Source organism: Charadrius vociferus, unplaced genomic scaffold, assembly GCF_000708025.1.
Source record: "Charadrius vociferus isolate BGI_N301 unplaced genomic scaffold, ASM70802v2 scaffold78, whole genome shotgun sequence".
NCBI classification, from domain to species: domain Eukaryota; kingdom Metazoa; phylum Chordata; class Aves; order Charadriiformes; family Charadriidae; genus Charadrius; species Charadrius vociferus.
Genome location: NW_009649927.1, coordinates 2834023 through 2856406, shown reverse-complemented (window position 1 = coordinate 2856406; position 22384 = coordinate 2834023). Strand labels below are relative to the sequence as shown.

The 22384-nt window shown below is 37.6% G+C and overlaps 1 protein-coding gene across 1 annotated transcript in view; it reads left to right on the top strand.

Annotated features, from left to right (window-relative positions):
• ARID4B (AT rich interactive domain 4B (RBP1-like)) overlaps window positions 1-22384 on the top strand; it is a 94794-nt gene that overhangs the window by 41780 nt on the left and 30630 nt on the right. Inside the window, exons 6-15 of the mRNA XM_009891151.1 lie at window positions 1918-2009; window positions 4779-4917; window positions 8540-8619; window positions 10952-11025; window positions 11830-11975; window positions 17659-17731; window positions 18813-18907; window positions 20002-20099; window positions 20311-20578; window positions 21608-21780. Coding sequence (XP_009889453.1) covers window positions 1918-2009; window positions 4779-4917; window positions 8540-8619; window positions 10952-11025; window positions 11830-11975; window positions 17659-17731; window positions 18813-18907; window positions 20002-20099; window positions 20311-20578; window positions 21608-21780 — 1238 coding nt within the window. The remainder of the gene's footprint in view (window positions 1-1917; window positions 2010-4778; window positions 4918-8539; window positions 8620-10951; window positions 11026-11829; window positions 11976-17658; window positions 17732-18812; window positions 18908-20001; window positions 20100-20310; window positions 20579-21607; window positions 21781-22384) is intronic.

Genomic DNA, 22384 nt, shown 5'->3' with positions numbered 1-22384 from the left:
GATTCAGATATAAATGCCATAATTTTAAAGATTGTGTGTTCCTTGAATTAGCTCTTTGTTATTAATAATCAGCACTCCTGAAAATTAGATTGCTTTGGTTCCAGAAATACTATTTTAATATGATTTCAGGAGTATTACTTTATAGCAAGCAAGTTGCAAATTTTAGTCTATATATATTGCTTTGCAACCCATTTGGCTGAATGAGAGTAATTTCAGATTATTTTGTCAGATTCAAAGAAGCCTTACATTCAGGTGGCTCCTACTTTTTAATCTTACTGTCATAGCTTTTGATGTCTTGCCAAAAGTCACTGATACGCAATTCATTGTCACCAGCCCTCAATGAAACACGTTGTGCATTTCTAATTACCTCCTGTTTGCATAGCTACTCAGCAGGGAAAATTGCATCTCCAATTTCTTTTGTAATTAGACCAGTGCCACATGATCTTGTTCTGATGTTGCTTTAGCTTCATCTCTGACTTCCCAAGTGTGGGAGATCTTTTAGGGTGTCTACCACACTCAGAAGTAATAATGCATTTACTTTTAAGGCTTTAAAAGCCACTTTTATTGTCTCTATGTCCAGTTCTGTCTGACGCAGAATACTGTCGATATTCTTGTCAGTGTTTAAAAATTAATACGTAACTTGGAAGTGTAATTCAGAGGACCATGTTTACTTTGGAAGGCTTTTTGCCTTCTTTCAAAGAACAAGAGTAAGTGCTTATACAAAAAACTGTACCAGGATACCTCAAATCTGGAATTTTTATCACTTAAGTAGATAACAGCAGTCTTAAGGAAAGAGGATACTGCATAGAATCATAGAATCGTTATGGTTGGAAGAGACCCTTAAGATGATCCAGTCCAACCGTTAACCTAGCACTGCCAAGTTAGTACTAAACCGTGTCTGTCAGCACTACATCTCCGTGTCTTTTAAATGCCTCCAGGGATGGTGACTCAACCACTTCCCTGGGCAGCCTGTTCCAATGCTTGACAACTCTTTTGGTGAAGAAATTTTTCCGAAGATTTCTAAACCTCCTATGGCACAACAGGAGGCCATTTCCTCTTGTCCTGTCACTTGTTACTTGGGAGAAGAGACCAACCCCCACCTCTCTACAACCTCCTTTCAGGTAGTTGTAGAGAGCAGTACGGTGTCCCCTCAGCCTTCTTTTCTCCAGGCTAAACAATCGCAGTTCCCTCAGCTGCTCCTCAAAAGACTTGTGCTCTACACCCCTCACCAGTTTTTGTTGCCTTTCTCTGGAAGGGCATGTTTGTGAAGTCTTTCTGTTGATGCTTTAGCGTTCTCCCTGAATGGAGAAAGTTCTTTCTTTCTCTCACTCTTTTTGTTTTGATGCTAATAGAGTATCAGTTAGCACTCTCAAATATCAATATAGCAACCTCTTTAAAATAGTTTTAGAATCTTTCTCTCCCATATCAGATCATGAATTACTAACAAAAATACAATTAACTTGTCATGTTTGCTGCTACTGAGTTATCTTGCATCATAGGGGACCTTTGTTCATTACACATGGATGACTGGATGTTTTGTCTGATGATAGGACATGTAGGAAATTCATCCTGTAGAGATGGAGTATCCCAGGACAGCAGAATACCTCATACTTAATTCTCTGTGTTTGAATGGTCCAAAGGCAGGACTTCTGGGAAGAATTGTCTATGTGTGTTGGATGAAAGTTAATTATTTGGAGGTGGGGAGAAAGTGTGGAAGAAAACCCCAAACCAAAACAAATTACTTCTTAAAATTAAAACAGTGACGTCTCTGCTGTACTTTTGTATTTCTGTTGTAATGAGAAACTCTCTTCATTGACTAAAATTATTTTAATGGCATTATCCAAGCTTACGGTTCAGAGAATAACTTATGCCAGGTTTTTTATATGTGTATATATATGTATTTTTTAATTTCAACAGACATTAGATCAGCTTCCACTCACAAATCCTGAACACTTTGGGACTCCTGTTATAGGAAAGAAAACAAACAGAGGAAGGAGATCCAATCATATGTAAGTTTAACGTCTTTATATCTGTGCTGTCCGTATTCAATTCTGAAACTTTCACTGCATGGAGGGGGTTTGTTAGTTATACGTTCAGGCTTCTTTTATTCAAAAAAACAGGGAGCTATATAAAAAGTGTTGTTTAGCACTCGGACTGAAAGTCCAGTTTTTGTGTATTGTTGCATGCAAGGATTAAAAGTCTTCATGTAATCAGTGTTTAAAATAGTACCGGGTATAGGCAAGAGGGTTTTTTTTTCCTTGTTTTTGTTATTTAATTAAAAAAAATAAAGCAGCGTACTAAGTGGACTTGTTTTGTTAAGCTATGTTCAGAAGCTTCTCTGTAGTAGAATGTTAGTATTATAAGTGTGTTGGACTCAAACTAAAACCATAACAATGCAGTCTTTGTGCAGCTGATACAAAGTCTTTGTAGAAGGTACCAGAATCCTTGTGTAGACCTTTGGTTTCTCATTACAAGGTCTCGGAAGGGCTTTTAGAAAGAGGTGAACAGTATTATGGTTTGCAGCAAAGATTATTGATAGAAAAGCAAAGTTCAGGACTAGTGATTTGATTTCCTAGGTGCCAAAATGCTTGGTGGTTGTGATGTTGAAAAAGCAGTGTTAAATACTCCACTGACTGATCTTCTTTGTTGTTCGTAGATGGGGTTCTTTTTTTGTTGTTGGGGTTTTTTTTGGGAGGGTGTGTTTGGTTTTGGATTTTTGTTTTTGAAGTATTGAGATGGTAGTGGCTTGGATTACCCTTTCATGCTCTGTCTTTTTGATAGCTTGAAATAAATATTGCCCTGTATATGTAGAGGTACTATAAATTTACTTAATTATTGATTTACTAATTTGTGATATATTGAAGGAAAAAGATGGAAAAAAACTGGCATATACCACAGAGAATGCAATTGCAGCATTCTCGGTGTCTGTGACTGGGTTGTTGTCTTACCTGTTTCCCTAACTATACTGGACATTATTACGGCAGAAACAACACAGTTATCTTCTGATTAGTACTGACTGAACTGAGTAAGTAGACAAATTGCACAGATAGTGGTATAACTGAGCTAGGTTGTAGTCCCTATCAAATAGTCCTGGCTTCCTTACTAGTCCTTGACTTCTTTCTCTTCCCACAAGAGATTCTCAAACCCCAGAAAGCAGCCTGGAATACTTTAATACTGTATTTTAAAATAAATCAGTACTTTGAAATAGGATGTTGGGGGGGGAAAAACCCAACGCTTTATCAGCACTGCAAATGATGACAAAAAATTAGGGTGGGGAAAATGAAACATAATTCACCTTATACTGTAAATCAGTTGTCTTCTGTTACACAAATACTAACTGTGAGTCTTCTGTTAATATTGAACTTTGTACTCAAAAGTGGGCATGTGAAAAATGGAAGACAGCTTTTAAAATTCTGCTTCTTGTGCTTGTTGAACACACTGTGTATTTTCTGAGAACTAATCTTCAAAGTGACTAGTAAAAAAATATATCTAGAGAGAAACAGGAGTGCTGATTTTTTTATTTTTACTTTTTTTAATCAGTTCCAGGTAATTTTGGTTGGAGTAGTTTTGTACATTTAGACTCCCCATATGGTTAAAAACAGGTGCGACTTTGTACTGGAACAGTCAAAACAATGAGCCAGAACCTTTTTTAATCAAAATGTATTTGCACCTTTGCCCATCTACTTACATTCTAACACTTCATTCAATGTGAAATTGAAACAGTCATTGAAATGCTTCACTGCACATCTTTAAAGAATTGTTTCAGGATAAATAGACTTCTTTTTCTCTTTGCTATTCATCTTCAGAGATTATTCCTCTCTCAAAATAGCTTTTTATTCTCTGTAGCTGTTAAAGTAAAAGCAGAGAGAGATTAAGAGAAAAACCAAAACAGTTTAGCTTGATTTTGGTCCAAAACTACAACTGCAACAGTATTTTTTGAACAGTGCATCACTAGGGCAGTGTTCTTGTTATGTCCTGGCAGTGCATTTACGTTCCTCCATGTGGATGCATGGTGGTGGTTTGTTTGGATTTTGCATGTATTACATGCACATGTAGATGTGTGTAGTGGTTTAACCCCATCCAGCAGCTAGGACCATTCAGCCTCTCGCTCACCCCCCCTTCCCCCCAGAAGGGTAGGAACAAGAGGGAGGAAAGGAGGGGAAGGGGAGAAAACCCTCATGGGTTGATATATAGACAGTTTACAGAACAATAACAGCAAAGGAAAACAACAGTAATAATAATAATAATGGTGAAAGAATATACAAGACACAAGTCACTGTCACCTGCACGGTGAATTGATTGCCTAGCCAGTCTGGAGCAGTGATCACGCAGTACATCCCCGGCCGATACTCACACACCCACCCCAGCCAACCTCCATTTGTATGCTGAGCATGACATCTATGGTACAGAATATTCCGTTGGCCATTTTATTGGCTGAAAAAAGTCCTTGACTAGTATAAACATCACTTAGCAACAACTGCAACAATATGCATTATTGACATTCCTTGCATACCAAATCTGAAACACAGCAACCACTAGAAAAAAAATTAACCCTGTCTCAGCTGAAACCAGGACAATGTGCTTTTCTGAGTTTGTAATTTTTGAGGTGTTATTATAATATCCTTGTAAATATTTCTATTCGTTTTTATCCCGAAACACTCAACAGACAATTCAAGTCACTATTATTTATGCTTCTTTGGCAATTAGCTTTGGATCTTCTGTAATTACAATAGGCAAATTTTGAATAGTTGAGTTTTAAGTCTTTTTCTGTTGTTTAGTCCTGAAGAAGAATCTTCATCCTCTTCCAGCGATGAAGATGAAGATGATAGGAAGCAAAGTGACGAGTTATTAGGAAAAGTCGTGTGTGTGGACTGCTTCAGTGTGGATAAAAAGAAAGCTCTCTGGTTTCCTGCCTTGGTAAGAGTTTCATCTTTATTTTAATTTTGTAAATTTTCTAGGCACCAAAGAAAGGTGGGTTTTTCATTTTTGATGGATTAATCTATGTTTTGATTAGAACTTGGTATATTTCTTCAAATTGGACTGTGTCATCATAGTTAAATGAAATGTTGTGTATATAAATATGTTTGTTTACAGAAAGTGGTTGCTAACATGGCTTTAGTTTTTTCCAAACAGCCAGAGCTTGTTGACTTAATTCCACCTCAACAGTGTGTTTAGTACCATTGAACTAAAATTTCAGGGCTTTTTTCCTAGGCTATTGCACATCATTTTTCTGAACTACCAAGTTTTATCAAGGAAGAAAATACAAAGAAGTGCAAAGAGAGGGCAAGTTTAGTGATTACATAGCTATTATTTTTCTAGGTTCAATATAAACACATTTGATGATAAACTCAAATGTTTTTTCTTTGTTGCTATGGCAGTTAGTAGAGAATCGCCAATAAATTTCTTTTAAAATATTATTGTAGTCTTAGTAGAAATACTTTTTATCTTCCTTTATTCTGGTTCAAAGGCACATTTTTACAAATCAACTTGTAATAACATGTCACTGTTAGTTTTAGGATTGCATATAGACAGACTGATATATTTGGAAATTAATGTATTTCCATATGTGGTATCTTCTAGTACCATGCTTTTTAATTTTTCATTTATTATTAATAGTTTCTCCCTGGTGATGAAAGTTTACAATGTTTATCTAATTTGAGGAAGACTCTTGCTCTGCTTTTGGAAAGATGCCATACAGTAACATTTAACTTTTCTTAGTGTGTGCAGTAGCTCTCAGCTGCAACTTTCTACTTGTCACCTCCTGTGTCTTGTAATGCAGTCCAGAGGCTTTCCAGCAGGACTTCTTTTGGAAAAGTTGGTGGTAGAGAATGAGTCGTTGAAGGGGAGAGGGCAGAATATGCAGCAAGGAGATATCATGTTAATGACAGATAGCTTTAAGAACGGCTTTCAGTAATAGACAAGAAAATTGAGGTGTTTCTTTATTGAAAGCTGTCATCAAGATTGATGCAATATCACCTACCTCAGTTACACTCTGAGAATCGGTCAGTTAGACTGGCTTCTGGTCAGCACATGATAGATAGTGGTTTCCATGGCAGCCTCTCTGGTAGGTATGGGGCTTGCATGTGGCTAATGCAGTGCTGCTCAGGATAGCTGTGGGTCAGACCTTGAAGATAACCGAATTGTTGCTTGCGCTCTCAAGGTATACTAAAGATACATACTGGTATTTATTTGTCTTTCATTTGGAGATTGGAATAGCTCATTGTTCATGGAAAGCTTCCTGCAGTGAATGAGAAGCAGTAGGGGGATAAAGTTTGAGGGTAGAGCTCGTTAACTCTGAAATAGCTTATCCTAGATTAACTGTTATTTTAGTAATCAGGTTTATAGCTCTGCAAATAAGCATCATATTGCATTTAACCTGAAATGTTGTGCCAAAGAATAGATTTATGCCCCAAATAGCTTTTTTTTCCCCCTTTTTTTTTTTTGTTAAATCCCCTCACCCATAGCTATGCCTCTCCATTCTTTTACTTTGTAAGCAGGTTACCTCTACTGTGTCAACAAAATAGTTTTGTCTTATTACTGATAAATATTGTTTTAACTTTATATTTTGCTAATTGTAATTATGAATAATGAAATGAAAATTCAAGTTTAATATGCTGAAGAATTTGTATCCCAGAATTACTTTGTTATTAATTATATTGTGTACAGATACACTTTGTGTATAAGCACAGAGGATATTGTGCAAGTTTATTACGTGAAAAGAAGTTCTAGAATTAGTCTAAACCTTTACAGCAAGTAACAGTTAAGACTAGTGGTGGAAATGGATTACTTTGGATGTCAGTCCTGTGACCAGATAGCCTGTCACTTATATATGAAAACTGTCTACACTTGGTAAAAATTATTATGAGGACTCAGTGATTGACTACATTGTTTTAATCCCACATGCATGGGGTGTAGTGTTTCTTTTGGTGTGTTCATTTTTGGGTTTTTTTTTTTGTTTGGTCAGTTTTCTTGGGGATGGATGGTTTGAGAGCCATGGCTAATAGTAATTGTAAAAAGGCCTGGCCATTGCTCCTTATGTCAGAGAGTATGATTTAGTAAGCCTTGCAGCATTGCTTAGTTTTAATATGTACTTAAAGGCTTTTGGAAGGTGCAGTGAGGAAATCTGCTTGCAGCATTTTCAGAAAATTGAGTTTATATAGGATCATCTCTTTCATCTTCTTATGACTCCGGTGGAGTTTGTTTTACAAGTAAACCGAGAAAACTTGATTCAGGCAAAATTGAGGTGATGTTCCTTGATCTAAAGGCACTAGATGAGGTTGTGGTAAGCTGTTTTCCAGTCTCTGAATTGATTTTTGGCTGCTAAGATCTTGATGCTTCTAGAAAGCCAATAGCTAAAGCCAGAAGGGCCTTTCTCCATCTTTAGAGAACTAGGAGATTGTACCTGTCTGTTTCAAATAGGGGATGATAATGACTGTCTTTTACCTTGGTATTAAAATGTTGTAAACTACATTTCAATTAGTAAGTTGTAGTTTTGTAATCTAATTTCTTTGGAGACTGTAGAATGCATTGAATTTGGAGACTTAGGCTGTTAAATTTTATTTTTCTTCAGAAGCATATTTAGCCTATGCTCCATGATACACAACTCTGTTTCCAAATAAACTGGAGTCTTGACTTTACCTTCTAAAATGCTATATGACTGGTGACGTATGTAAGGAGAAAAGAAAACACCTTTTGTCATGCAGTATCTTTGTGCGTTTGGTGGAAAAAGTAGGACTGAAAGCAGTTAGTGTAAGAGAGAAGAGGTATTTACCAGTCATTTTCTGCTCCTTGGGGTTTCGTAGCAGCCAGAATTTTCTTAATTCTGAGGGAACTACACATTTTGAGAGATGAGTGATGGAGAGGGTTGCTTTTCTTTTCTATAACTCTGGAAATTCAATATATACTTTTTAAAATTAAATTCCTGAAGTTTTTTAACTAGCAACTTGTATAATGGTTTAACAACTTTAAATAGCTTTTAAAATTGCAACAGATAATTAATATGTTGTCTCAGTGCTAGACTTGATTAGTCTACTTCTTGAATTAAAGAGCCTATCATAATACTCACGCTTGAAGCACTCTTCTCTCCTAGGTAGATAACTTATCAATCCTCCATTATAAAATTTAATTTCGTAATCCTGTATGCCTTTGTTTTTGAAACTGTGTGATTGCATCCTTGCAATTTCTTGAAGTTTTTCAGAAGAGGTCTCTAACTCAGGTGGCAGGACTTGGGGGAAGTTATGTCCTTTTAGGACAGGAGTAGAATAAACTGTAGTGGCATGGCAAGTACTTTCTTTCTGTAAGAATGCTGTTTACATCTCTGGCAGCAGCTGTCAGTTCCCTCCAGGAAGCGAGCGCAAACTCAGGCATTCAGTAATTTCAGTAGGCCATCACTCGTGTGTTTTGAGGGATCTCTTGCTTTAATCTCAGTGTTGCTAAAGAGAAATGAGCACAAAAGGCTTTTGAGAAGCGTTGGTATATACTATTACTCTCTTGTTTTTTCTTTTTCTCTCTAAACTTTACATTTGTTATATCTTTGCAGGTGGTTTGTCCAGATTGTAGTGATGATATTGCAGTGAAAAAAGACAATATTCTCGTTCGCTCTTTCAAGGATGGCAAATTGTGAGTTGGAACAATTGTGAGATTGATAATTGAATAAAATGTATACCAGTCAAGTGAAATGTAGTATGAGATGTGCTGGGTAAAGTATTAATAACATCAGTAAGCTCAGTAACTTTCTGCCAAGATTTTCTAATGTTTAGAAAACTGTTAACAGCCTACATTGTGATGAAATTAGTCTTGAACTTTGTCATTATTAATAATGGGATGCATAAATCTATCTGGTTTAGTTTTAATTTCATTGTTATAGTGGTGGCAAACAAAGCAGTGTTTTGTGACTTCTAGAATGGCCTGAATCTCTTTACTGCTCTGGTTGGAATAGAGCACTGCTTTTCAGAGATGTGGCCATAATCTTATCCAGCTACAGAAGGGGTGGGTGGGGGTATGCGCATGCATGTATGTACACCACACACACACACACAGAAATTCTTTTTTTGAGGTAGTAAAGCATATGTTTCACAGAATGACAGAATGGTCAGGGTTGGAAGGGACCTCTGGACATCATCTAGTCCAACCCCCCCCGCCAGAGCAGGGTCATCTACAGCAGGTTGCACAGGACGGCGTCCAGGCAGGTTTTGAATGTCTCCAGAGTGGGAGACTCCACAACCTCTCTGGGCAGCCTCTTCCAGTGCTCCACTACCCTCAAAGGAAAGAAGTTCCTCCTCATGTTAAGATGGAACTTCCTATGTTCAAGTTTGTGCCCGTTACCTCTTCTCCTGTCACTGGGCACCACTGAAAAAAGACTGTTCCCGTCCCCCCTTGGTGCCCTCCCTTGAAGTATTTGTAAGTGTTAGTAAGATCCCACCTCAATCTTCTTTTCTCTAGACTAACAAGACTCAAGTCCCTCAGTCTTTCTTCATAAGAGAGATGGTCTAATCCCCTAATCATCTTCGTAGCCCTTTGCTGGACCCTCTCCAGCAGATCCCTGTCTTTCTTGAACTGGGGAGCCCAGAACTGGACACAGTACTCCACATGCGGCCTCACCAGGGCAGAACAGAGGGGGAGGATGACCTCCCTCGACCTGCTGGCCACACTCTTCTTGATGCACCCCAGGATGCCATTGGCCTTCTTAGCCGCCAGGGCACATTGCTGGCTCCTGGTCATCCTGTTGTCCACCAGGACTCCCAGATCCCTTTCCACAAAGCTGCTCTCCAGCAGGTCAGCCCCCAACCTGTACTGATGCATGGGGTTATTCCTCCCCAGGTGCAGTACCCTACACTTGCCCTTGTTGAATTTCACCAGGTTTCTCTCTGCCCAACTCTCCAGCCTGTCCAGGTCACGCTGTATGGCAGCACAGCCTTCCGGCGTGTCAGCCACTCCTCCCAGTTTTGTGTCATCACCAAACTTGCTGACGGTACACTCTATCCCTTCATCCAGGTCATTGATGAATATGTTGAACAAGACTGGACCCAGTCTCAGTCTAGACTAAGACTGCATATTATTATATTCTTTGAAAAGAGCTGTAGTACTACTCAAAGTAGGAAAGAAAATAGAGAAACCTAGAAAACCAAGCTGTATGGTATTTGCAGTAGAATAAGGAACTTAAACTCCTGTTGTTCAGGGAGGGGGGTTGATGGATGACAATAGAATTCTTTTTTTCTAGGGTTTAGTTTTTATTTAAAAAGTTGCAGCTGTTTATCATGCTTGGTTCAATTTAAGAGAATGCTTTTGCAGAAAGGATATTGAAATACTTAAGGGTTTCTTTGTAGTTTAATAACTTACTATGTCTAGGCTGTTGCTTTACTATTTGATAGTTATTCAGGCATCAATGCACATCACTGGAGAAACACACATAAGCATGTGCACACACAAGCACATACCCCACACCCTCCAAAGCTGCAGTTCAGATTTGCTTCCTTGGATATAGCCACAGTAGAAATTAAAAAGTGATTTGTTCTTTCAGTTTGGAAGTCTTTCATTTCATACTGACAATTTATACTAATACTCCTTTATGTTTTAAGCAAGGCAGGGTTTTGTTGTTCGTGAGTGAATAGTTACTCGCTAAATTAACATGAGGTTTTTGTTCAGTAATATGTGTTTGGGAGATTCCAGAAACTACCTGTTAGTGGAAGAAGAATTCTTTCTTTATTATGCAGGGAAAGCATATGGATGATCCAACCAAATTTATGTAGAAGTTTTGTTTATAATCCCCTAACTGACTATTACCGTACCAGGCTAACACTATAGAATCATCAAGATGTACTTCTTCTGTATGTTTAGTAAGTGTGTTACAGTCTTAGTGACAGCTCTGTATTCTACTGTTAATTTGGCTTTAAAATATTTTAAAATACACTTTTTTTCTCTTTTTTTTTTCAACACTTTCTAAATTATCTAGTGTTTCTGTGCCAAGAAAAGATGTTCGGGAGATTAGTGAAACTTCACCAAAGCCTGACGCTTTGTTAAAACAAGGTAAAAATAACTTTCTATGAGAAAACACATGTGTATGTACTTCCTTTGTTATGTAAATTGGACAAAATTTGTGGTAGATTGGTTCATGTATTAAAAATGCTAAAATACAGGATCTTTTCCTATAGCATAGTATATTGAAGGAGAACACCTCTGAAAATCTAGAAAAAAAAACCACCACACAACCCCAACAAAAAAAAAAAAACTGGCCAAAAAGCTCCCGCTCTACCACACTTGTTTTAAATGTAGACATGCCAAACAAAGGATATAATCATGCAGCATACACTGGCTTTATAGATTATTTCGTATTCTGCCTTTTAGACCTTCATAGAGGTAGTCTCACCATAGTACCCCAAATAGTTATAAGGAAGTGGCCTTTATGCACTCGCAAGAAATGGGAATTGTGGATTCATTTGAAAGTTTAAGTTTGTACCATCAAAGTCTTAGAATTAGCTTGTGCTTATTTCTTCCTCCTTCTCTTCCCTGTTTGTTGTATGTAAACCACGGTGTAAACCTGTTGAAATAGGGGTGCTCTCAATTAAATTGTCATATATGCTCTAATACAGAAGATCCTTATTTGTGTCTATAGACACTAACATGGTAATAAACCTAATAATAGCTTTGAATAGTTTGATGTGCAGAGAACACTAGGCCAGACGAATAAGGATGGACAACATGGGGTTGTTGCTGAGGTTCTTTGAATCTGGGGGTGGAGTTGTTAATTAGCAGTCTTGCCTTCTTTTTGATTTAAACATTTGGACAAACTGATACTTCCTGCCATGCTAACAAATGCTTGTCCTTTTACAGCTTTTGACCAAGCCCTTGAATTCCGTAAAAACAGAACTGTTCCTAGTAACTGGAAAACAGAATTGAAAGAAGACAGCTCCAGCAGTGAAGCTGAAGAAGAGGAAGAGGATGAAAAAGAAAAAGAGGATAACAGCAGTGAGGAAGAGGCAAGTGAAGTTAGTAAAGGGCATAGATACACAGCTGATAAAAATTAGCAAGAGTGTAATATTTAAGTAGATCTTTTTAACATTTGGGAACATTTAATGTTGTTAACATAGGCAACATTATTGCCTCTCAGCTTTCAAAATCTTTATTCAACAAACATCAGTTAATGGAAAAATATCAACTTGAAAATCTTACAAATATCTTTGAGTCACTAAGCAAAAAACATGTAATCAAAAGACTGAGTCATTAGGGACTAATGAAAAATAAAAATTAAAACTCAAAGAAAGATCCTGATTTAGAATCTTTCCCATGCTGATCTTAATGCAGCGGCAAAAGGGGTTGCAGTACCTACGAGGGACTGAGCAGGTTGAAGAAGGGCAGATACTGGTGTAGTTCACTCTCCCTCCAAATAAGTAGTTGTTTGCCCTGCTATAATAATGCAGTTTGTTGTAGTGTGCAGAAGGGTGTGGTTTCCCTCTGCAGTTTGTCTTGCATCTGTTTTATTGTATATTATGACTGTGTTGATTTATTTTCCCCTTTGTGGCCGTGGAATGAGTTCTGTGCATGCTAAAATCATGCTACTGTAAATAGCTCCTCACATAAATGGTGATAAACTTTTCTCCTGGCTATTGAGCTGTTACCCCAGTACGTACCCGTGATTTAGCACACATTCCAAGCTACAGGGAAGTCTGCTACCTTTTACACAGGAGCTTCATCTGAAGAGGCAGCTCTAAGCTGTTACTGACGTGTGTTCTTGACATATTTAAAAACCAAACCAAACTAGGCTGCCATGTTGTATCCTCCCCCCTTGTGTCTCTGTCAACCTGTCCTCCTTCCCCTTGTACCTTACTCTTTCCTGCCTCCAAATTGCTATGCTAGGCCTACAGCTGTAGGTCCTCTTGTAAAGCAGATATTGCAAGTAGTTTGTGCTGTTCTTTCCCTGCTTCTAGCTGTAGACAATGCAGTTTGTTGGTTTTGGAGTGGTGAAAAGTGAGAGATTTTGAAACCTTTAGATAATTGCCAAGAAATCTGAGTTGTTGTAGCTCTCTCTTATCCTGATCTACTGAAGAATTGCTTCACTACAAGCTGTCTTGCTGTCTACCCTGATGTGAAGAAGCAAAAGACCTTTCAATCAAGGTATTAGCCTATGCACTCCTCTTACAGTTTTCTTCTCTCTTTTGTCCTGGAAGTCTGGAGTCTTACCTCATGCTTGGTTTTCTAATTATCCGTTCTTTCCTCCCAGCCTCCTGTCCAGAAAAAAATGAAAGAAGAAAATTAGTGGAAAGAACTTTATTTCACAGCTGGGTGTGAGGCTGGAACAGGGACTTTTGAATCTGTTACTTCCTCTGTACCTACTAGTGGTACTCAAAATCTGTGTCTGCCCATTATCACTCTTTCTCTTACTAGGCTTTGAGGGCTGTTCTCTAATTTGTTATGCAACTTCCTGTAATGCAGTAGACTTAAATTTCCATCAATAGTGGAATTCTAAAAGAGAAACTGAACTGTTTTGTTGTTATGGTCTTTCTCTCAATACATCCTCCCTGGAGATCGTGGCTCTGGCGTACCAGAAGACAGTGTTCCATCTTTTATTCATTCATTTCTTTATTTTAAGATTTGTAGACAGACTGCAAAGGTGTGAAGTAAAAACTCCACCACCTCTTCATGGTCAGGAGTTCATTCTGCTTCTTTAAGCTTGCAGGAGACTATCCAGCTCTGATCAAAAGTTATAAAGCCCACTTTGCAAGGGGCTATGCTCTGCTTAGTATTTTGAGAAGCAAAGAATACTTCCTTGGGCTCAGCAGAATTCCTGAACTTTCAGCGCAGGTTCATGGGCATGATGAATGTAGACAGGTTTGTACGTATGCAGGTTGACACAAAATCTTTGTATAGTGATCATTCCCTCGCTACTTTTAGGTGAAAAACTCACAGTCTTTAGCTACAGCGTTTGTAAATATTTGACCTTGTACCCTTTGTACAGCTTCTCTCTAGCTCCTCTTAGTTGCCTGTGATGTTGTATGAGCTAGTCTTTCCATGTGATGGACATGAAGATCTCATCTCAGGCCAATATTTTGGGATTTACTGTGACGCCTCTTGTCACAATTTCTTCTGTAGTATCTAATGTTTCGGTCATCTGCTGAACTATGAGGTTTCTAAAACAGGGGCAAAATCTTTTTTTTTTTCCTTTTTTTTTTTTTTTCTCTCTCCTCAGTGGTCAATGGCATGTGTGTCTTCTCTCCACCCACCTTTGAGTAGTTTCTGTAGCTCTCTCTCTTTTTTTTTTTTTCCTTTTTTTTTTTCCAATTAGGTTGTGCCTATAACCTCCTGCTCTCAAGCAGCATCTCTTCTCAAACAGGACCTGTGGGCCTGCTCTTGGGACTTTGTTATCCATCTGGAGATTGTTGTAGTGCTTTCCAGGACATGAAAAATTCTCACTGGTGGCCTTCAGGCCATCCATGTGGTCCTGGTACCCATGAATCAGAACAAAAGCAAACCAAACCAAAATTCAATACATATGTCACTGCAGGCTTCATATATAGATGCTCCTGTCCTATATATATGTATATATATTCACACACTCCTATAATGCTTCTATATAGAATCATAGAATTGTTGAGGTTGGAAGGGACCTTTAAGATCATCAAGTCCAACTATTAACCTAACCAGACAAAACCACTTCTAAACCATGTCCCCAAGTACCACGTCTTCCCTTTGTTTTTTTTTTTTAAACACCTCCAGGGATGGTGAATCCACCACCTCCCTGAGCAACCTATTCCAATGTTTAATAACACTTTCAGTTAAAAAATTTTTCCTAAGAGCCAATCTAACCTCGCGTGGCATAACTTGAACCCATTTCCTCTTGTCCTAATCTCGTCCTATATGTGTATCTGTATAGATAAGTAGATGCTTCTATCCTATCTAGATAGGAGTTGACATGCACATCCTCTCTACTTCTCTTCTAAGAAGAGGTGTTGCCTTTTTTTTTCTTTTTTTTGTTTTTTCCCCCCAAATGGAAGAGACTGGAAAATGACCTTCCTTTCCTTTAATAAAACTGATGGTAGGTAAAAGAGTTGACAAAGACCCTCTCTTCTACTGCTGGGCTATAATACGGTGTGAATTTTATATGTTGCAAAAACCATATTGCTGTTTTTCTGGATTTCATTATCATACATATAAGCCACTTTCTTTTACCTTTGTTACGTAGACAGTTACATTAGAGACTGTAGAGTGGCCTGCTGGTACTATCATTATCTAACTTAAGAATAAGCAAAGATGACAGAGTATGATATGCCTCCTTCAAACCATTATCTAGGAAACCTTGTTGTCTGACTTCTTGATTATTTAAGAGATTCCTTAAATGTTTGGAGATTGTTAACAGATATTATTATTATTGTATAATATGTACTGGTTTTGTAGAGATTCTGAGAAAGCGAAAACGCTTTTCAGATGCATGCAGAGTCCGAAGCTTTTCCCCTTAGCACACTTTCTTAGTGCCTTGGTTTGGTCTCTATTGGAAAAATTAATAAGGAGTATCCACTTTTTTTCTGGCACCTCTGTGGATTATCACGTTTGAGACATAAGACTGATCTTCAGGCATTGGATCCTATGGTGAGGAAGGAGCGACAGTGTTTTGGTCAGCCTCTTTATCACCTTTACTTTAGTTCCTCTAATATTTAAAAAGCATACTTTCTTTCTTAAAAGCTTTGTTGGTTTTCCTGAAGGTTTAGTTCAATGGCTGTGCCCTCCCTGAAATGCTTTGTGGGGCCATTTTCTTGTGGCAAGTGTTTTCTTCTTGGTGAAGAATGTGAGAAACCCAAGTAGGTGCTCATGTTCCCTTTGCCATGATCCAGCATATGCTGGTAGAAGTCCTTTCCAAGTACGTGTTACCTGAGACTAAAACAAAAACAAAAACAAAGTCCAAAACTATCAATTCCACTTAAGTAATTTGTTCTCTATGGTCATATCAAGTTTTACGTTTGCAAGCTGAATCCTTTGCTTGCTACCAGTGTTTCCTTTACCACCTTTGCCTATGAAATGTGAATGTTCCTAACCAGGTGTTTGTCTGTACTGTATGCAGGGTTGCAGCATCACCTCATACCTGTTGGTGAAGAATTGCTAGATATGCCTGATTTCTGATGCCCCCGCCCTCTGAGGGTGTATCTAATATACTGGTTGCAGTTTTCTACCCAGCCTGGCCTTCTTCCTCATTGAAGTCACCTGCTCTGAGCTCTGCTGGTATACTAGGTATATGCCAGATAGATGCTCATTGCGTAATGCCCCTCGGAGAGACTTTCCTCTTGCATTGCCTTTGCAAGACTGGAATATTTTCATTGCATTTCTGTTCATAATGCTACCTAAATGGCAACTGTTTCAGTGTATTGAGAATCCTGGTTCTTCATTTTTTGCCTGTTTGATCTGATATGTCCTCCAAGTGCATTTAATGGGGAAGAGGAAGTATAGAATAAGAAAAAAAACGTACTCACTGGTAATGGTTATAGCCTTCCTTGACCTTATTTTCAGTCATCCATCTCTTTACTAAGTAGCTTCAGCTTATGCTATGGGTTTTTGGGGTTTTTTTTTGTTGTGTTGTTTTTTTCTTCTGTTGGGTTTATTAATGGTATGCTGTTTCTATTGATTTCTCAACTGTCTTGCTATAACTTTAAAGACAGTACGTTTTGTCCCCTTGCTTCAGGGTAGGTGAAGCTTTAATATTTAGTACAAGGAGACTGTTGAAGAATGGAAAAGATAAACATAGAATGAAAATACGCTAAAGAAAAATAATTTATTTTACATTTACTGAATAACTTTTATTAGTTATTTTTTGAAACATTGCAGGTAGTATTTAAGTATGCAGAAAATTAATCAACTTATATTTGGCTTATTGTTTTGAAGTAGCTTAGTCATCAGAATTTCTAAGAGTTCTGATTTTGTTAATATCTCATTGCTGCTGGTTGTGACAAGTCACATTTCCTAAAGAAATTATGAGGTGTTAAAAAATAAGTCATAGTGCTTTGTTATGAAACTCCACTGTTTACTAATCTAAGTAAATCTAATACAAAAGTTTATTAGTGCAATGAACTGAGCCTACAGAATATCCATTGTTATTTCAGTTCTGGGATTGATGCTGCTCACCACGTGTTCAGCTAGTACCCCATGGCAGTATGCACGCAGTGCCATTGGCTGCAGTTTGCCCGTTCTGTGGATTAGAACTCCTAAGAAAGTGGAAGCACCATTTTCTCTTTCATTTCATCTCTGAAAGTGACATAGCGTATCCAGGCATCAAGGAGTCACTTAACTGCAGTAGAAACAGACCTGAGATTTCTGATACGATCTCTGGATCATTAGTAATGATCTCTCCAAGACTTTCTGTGTAAATGGACGACATTGAGAATGCATCTTGATTTATGGTATCACTTATGATACTTCAGCGATCAATCAAAAATCCAATTTCAGTATGTTTTTGCAGTTACTGTTTTATAAATTTTGAAAAACTGTTTCTAGTTCATAGAAGTTACTTCCATGTGGCATAGCACTGATGGCATGTGTCTCTTTGTATAGTATCCTGTGGCTGACTACAGTAAAACAAACTTGAACATTTGAACCTAAATTATCACTGCTGGATGTTTCTTAATGAAGGACTATAACTCTAAATGTTGATAATTTTCTTGTGTGCATTACATTAAACAGGAGGAAATAGAGCCGTTTCCCGAAGAACGAGAGAACTTCCTTCAGCAGTTATACAAGTTCATGGAAGACAGAGGTAGGCATTTTAATCTTTGGCTCATAGAAGCTGAAGATAGATACTGCTTAGCAGTACCGTAAAGAATTGGGTCAGTAAACTAGTAGTGCTTTGCTGCTCAGTTTTGGAAACAGTGAGACTGTATTCATCACTTCTGACTTCCCCACTATTTAGAAGATAAGTCTGTCACTTGACTCTTCCTCTAAAATACAGTTCACTTATTCTTGCTTTCAGAAAAAAATGGATAGTACCTCATATATCCTAGTACATTTTCTACTGTGTACTTATGGTGTGTATATTCAAACATCTAATATCCTCAATCATATTAATGCATAATAACTTTAAAATACTTAAATAAAATAAAATTTAACCACCCTCATACTTCTTATGATTGTGGAAAAAAGCATTTACTTTGTGCTAATTTTCTTCTGTGAATCCTGATCACTTAAATGCATGAGAATTGTCGGTAAGGTAGATTGAAATATTTTTACAAGCAAATGCCACTTACTACATTAAATCTTTACCAGGTATTTATACACTGCAAAAAAAGTACTATGTCTGTGGAGGCAGGAGTGAGGGTCTTTGTATTTAAAGTAGTATTATAACTAGTTAAATGAGTATCATTTTAATTACATGTGAAGATGAGTTGAGGAACTGTTCACAAGCGATGACAATGTGGTAGCTACTGCTAGTACAGTAGCATAGGAAGTTTCAGCCCTTTGAAGCATTGTGGGATTTGTTCCTGGGAAGGTATTTCTTTTGTAGTGAAAGGACTGTGCTGGTATTTTTAGATGTAATTGTTTGAGCAGGTAAAGTAAAAACATGTCTAATACAGGTAGCAAGAAAAGTGGCATCATTTGTGCGTGTTCAGTAATATATGGAAGCATGCATATGTATGAATTAAATTACATTACTGAGCTACAGGGAAAAATAGGTTATTAAGACTCTTAAGTTTTTTTAGTTTCATGAAGAGAAAGTACCAGATGCGTAAGGTGGTCAGAAGGGAGGGGTTTACAATACTGTATTTAATAGTGTAGTAATGCATATGATGTGGATTTCACATTATTGTAAAAAAAATACTTCAAAACATCTTTGTTCACAGGGACTCCTATTAACAAGCGGCCTGTATTAGGATATAGAAATTTGAATCTCTTCAAATTATTCAGACTTGTACACAAGCTTGGAGGATTTGATAATGTGAGTATTAGTATGATGAGTATTCCAGAGCCATAAAATCTGAGGATGCTGTTTATTTTTAAGTTACGATAAAGAAGAATCTTACACAGGAGCTTTAGACATAAGAAAATTGAATACTACAGCTGTGTAAGACACTCTGTAGGTCTAAAAAACATGCTTTAACAGGAACCAGAAACTAATTATATTCTAAATAAATCGCACATCTACTCAGCGTGTTTAATTATTGCTGCATAAAATCAGCCAGCACGTGTGTGTTTGTGATATTTCAAGAAATGTTTGTCTCATAAAGTTGTTACCTCAGAAAGTGAGAAGAGTCACTGCTCAATAAAATCTCAGACAAGTTACCTAGTTTTAGGTCCGATGTGAGGCCCTTAATTCTGTCTATTCTGGGCAGTACATAGAAGAATGTGCTGGCTGGCATTAGTGGGATTGGTCTTGGAGCAGTAATTGAAACATAAGGAATTCATGGCCGAGCAGATTCTGTTAATGCTTTGGACTGCTTCTCATAAATTTAGCCTGTCAGTTGAGGAGGTATGTTTGTGCAGTGACACCTTTCTGATATACAAGAGAGGATCTTGTACTTGGATATTGCAGTACATCTGCTTTACCTTCACAGATGGTTAGAAATGAGCATATCACACTGTCACAAAACTTTGACACCAAAGGGCATATTAAGGACATAATGAAGATTGGTAGCTGCTGTATCTGGTGCGGTACTGCCAGAGCTGAGTATTGTTAATGCTTTGAATGAATATTTTCTTTCCAATGTAATTAAAATTCTGGCTCTGATAGTTAAGAATTACTTTAAATATAAAATAAAAATTATGTACTGATTCTTCTGATCTCTGTATTTTCTTTCCTTTGTTTTATCACCACCTGGAGAGGAAAGCCTGCTGTGGCTTACTGAAATGCAGAAATGCTAAATTGCTTAAAGTAGTTACATTGGACTGCAGTTTGCACACTGTGTGTGCAACAGTTACTTTATAGATCAGAGGAAATTACTTATAATGATTTTCTGAAGTTGTAAACTCTGTTGACTTAGTCTTTTTTGTGTCAGTGAGTTAATTCGAAAAACGTGACTGTTTTCTTAACAGATTGAAAGTGGAGCAGTGTGGAAGCAAGTTTATCAAGACCTTGGAATCCCTGTGTTGAATTCAGCTGCAGGATATAATGTTAAATGTGCATACAAAAAGTAAGTAATAAAGATATGAAGTTTGTGCTAAAACAGCACTAGAACGAACTGACGTGGTCCTGTGGTAGTCATAATATGCATAAAGTCCATAACATTTAGTTATAATACAGTTTTTTATGTTTTAAACATACTGTTAATGTTTAGCTTCTGTTACATAGCACGTTCTTTCGCGAAACAAACTTGCTTATTGCAAGCAATTTTTTTCTTTTAGATATCTCTATGGTTTTGAAGAGTATTGTACATCAGCTAACATTGAATTTCAAATGGCATTGCCAGAGAAAGTGACAAGCAAGCCTTGTAAAGACTGTGAAAAAGAAAAGGAATTGAAGATGCGCGAAGAACCAGAGCAGGATGTAAAAGAAATAAAAGTGGATAAGGAGGAGCGCAAGCAGGAAGAAGTAGCAATAATACAACAAGAAGAAAAAAAGTTAGCTGAGAATGATAATGAAAGTAAAGAAAATGATAAGCCCTCTGTTCTGGTAAAATATTTTAATGTTCATGTTATATCCTGTGTGTAAAGTCAGGTGGTGTGTTGATAACCATGAATTCATGTCAAGATTGAAATCTCCGTAATGGATTTACAACAAGACAGAAACGTGATGTAAACCTAGCTCAGAACAACACGTTTGAGCCATATTTATCCCTAAGTGCCTGTTTTAGGGTATCATGATGTCAAAATGTCTGACTCGCTATTAAGCAGTTGCAACGTTCCACTTGTTTGAGGGCCTCCCAGGTCAAATGGAGACTAATTAGCGTGCAGCTTTATCCTGATCTGGGTAATGCATGCTCACAGCTAACTACAGTGCCAATACTTTTATTTTCCATTTAGCCATGCTTTTAAGCCCTCACAAATCTTGCTTTTACTTCTCCGCTCCAGTGAAGCCCGTGAAGCTCTACAAAGGCCTGGGCCTTATGACATACACAGTGATCTAATGTAGTTCAGTGGTCCAGAGAGACAAATGTTTATAGCTTTTCAGATTCCAGAGTTGACTCAGTGGTTTTAGCAAAGGAGGTCCAGGGCAGTAAGCTGAAGTGCTGCACTGTGCAGGCTTAACAGTTTGCTCTGGAAGCAGTGTGGCTCCTCAAGTCAGTGTGCAACACAACTGTAATGCTTCTGCATGTAAGTGGCAGCCAGCCCTGCTCTGTCTGCTGGTACTAACTCTGAGCTGAATACCAGGTGGGCTAGTACTGATATCCCTGCATCCTAAGCGAAAACGTACCCTGTGAAGTGTTCATCTTGTGGATTGCTTTGCAGTTCAGATCTAAGAGCAGCATGCCTATATCATTATGACAAACCTAGCTAGGACACTGGCTGCAACTTCAAAGTCTGTTATGTTTAACTTGAGATTTTCAGAAGAAAAAACAGCGGAGGTGCTGTAATTTTAGAACAAGCCCTAGACTCTAGATATTTTTGCTCATATACCTTCAGTGTGTTTTGTCTGCCTCTTCTTAAGTCTGTTGTATTTTTATTTCACCTTGTAAGTTAACTGAAGGTTTTATTATCCTAGGGAAACAAAAAAAATTTGCCAGATTCTGTGTATACTCAGCCTGATCAAGAAAAGGACTTAAATGTAGTCAAAACTGAAGATGAAACCAGGCTGGAAGATAAAGAGGAGGAGAAGATTAAAGAAATGGAAAATCCTACCGTAAATGCAGATGCTGAAGAAAAAGAAAAATCAGGGTAAGTTACACTGTTTATAATCAGCTAAGGCATTTGATGTGTGTTCGTTAAATTTTACTTTTGTCATTTTAACTGCAAATCAGACATCCCTGTTGTGAATTAGACTAGTACCTTCCAGAGACCTGTGTTCCTAACTTTGTCATGGTTAGGGCCATTGAAATTCCTTTTTTTTTTTTTTAAAAAAAAAAGCAGCATAATTTTTTTACAGTGTCCAGGCCTAAGTATTTATAAGCTGAGTTAGAAAGGACTGTATAAAGCATAGGTGACTATTTGATTTAAGACAAAAATATTGCAGCCATTGCAAGTAGTATTTCTCTACTTAATTTTGGTACAAGTATATCACAAACTTGCCGTTTCCACCTATTTCTGTTGGACAGTGGTGTGTTATAGGTAACATGGGAAAAGATGGAAGTACCTTGCATCACTCACTGACAGCTTTGCCATTAAGTAGGCATGCTACTGGCAGGAGTCTTTTGTGCAGTCCTTCAGACAGGAGTTTTGGAAGTAGGAGACTGAAGTAGTAGAGATGTTCAGGGCCACGTAATCATAGAATCACAGAATGGTTTAGGTTGGAAAGGACCTTGAAGATCATCGAGTTCCAACC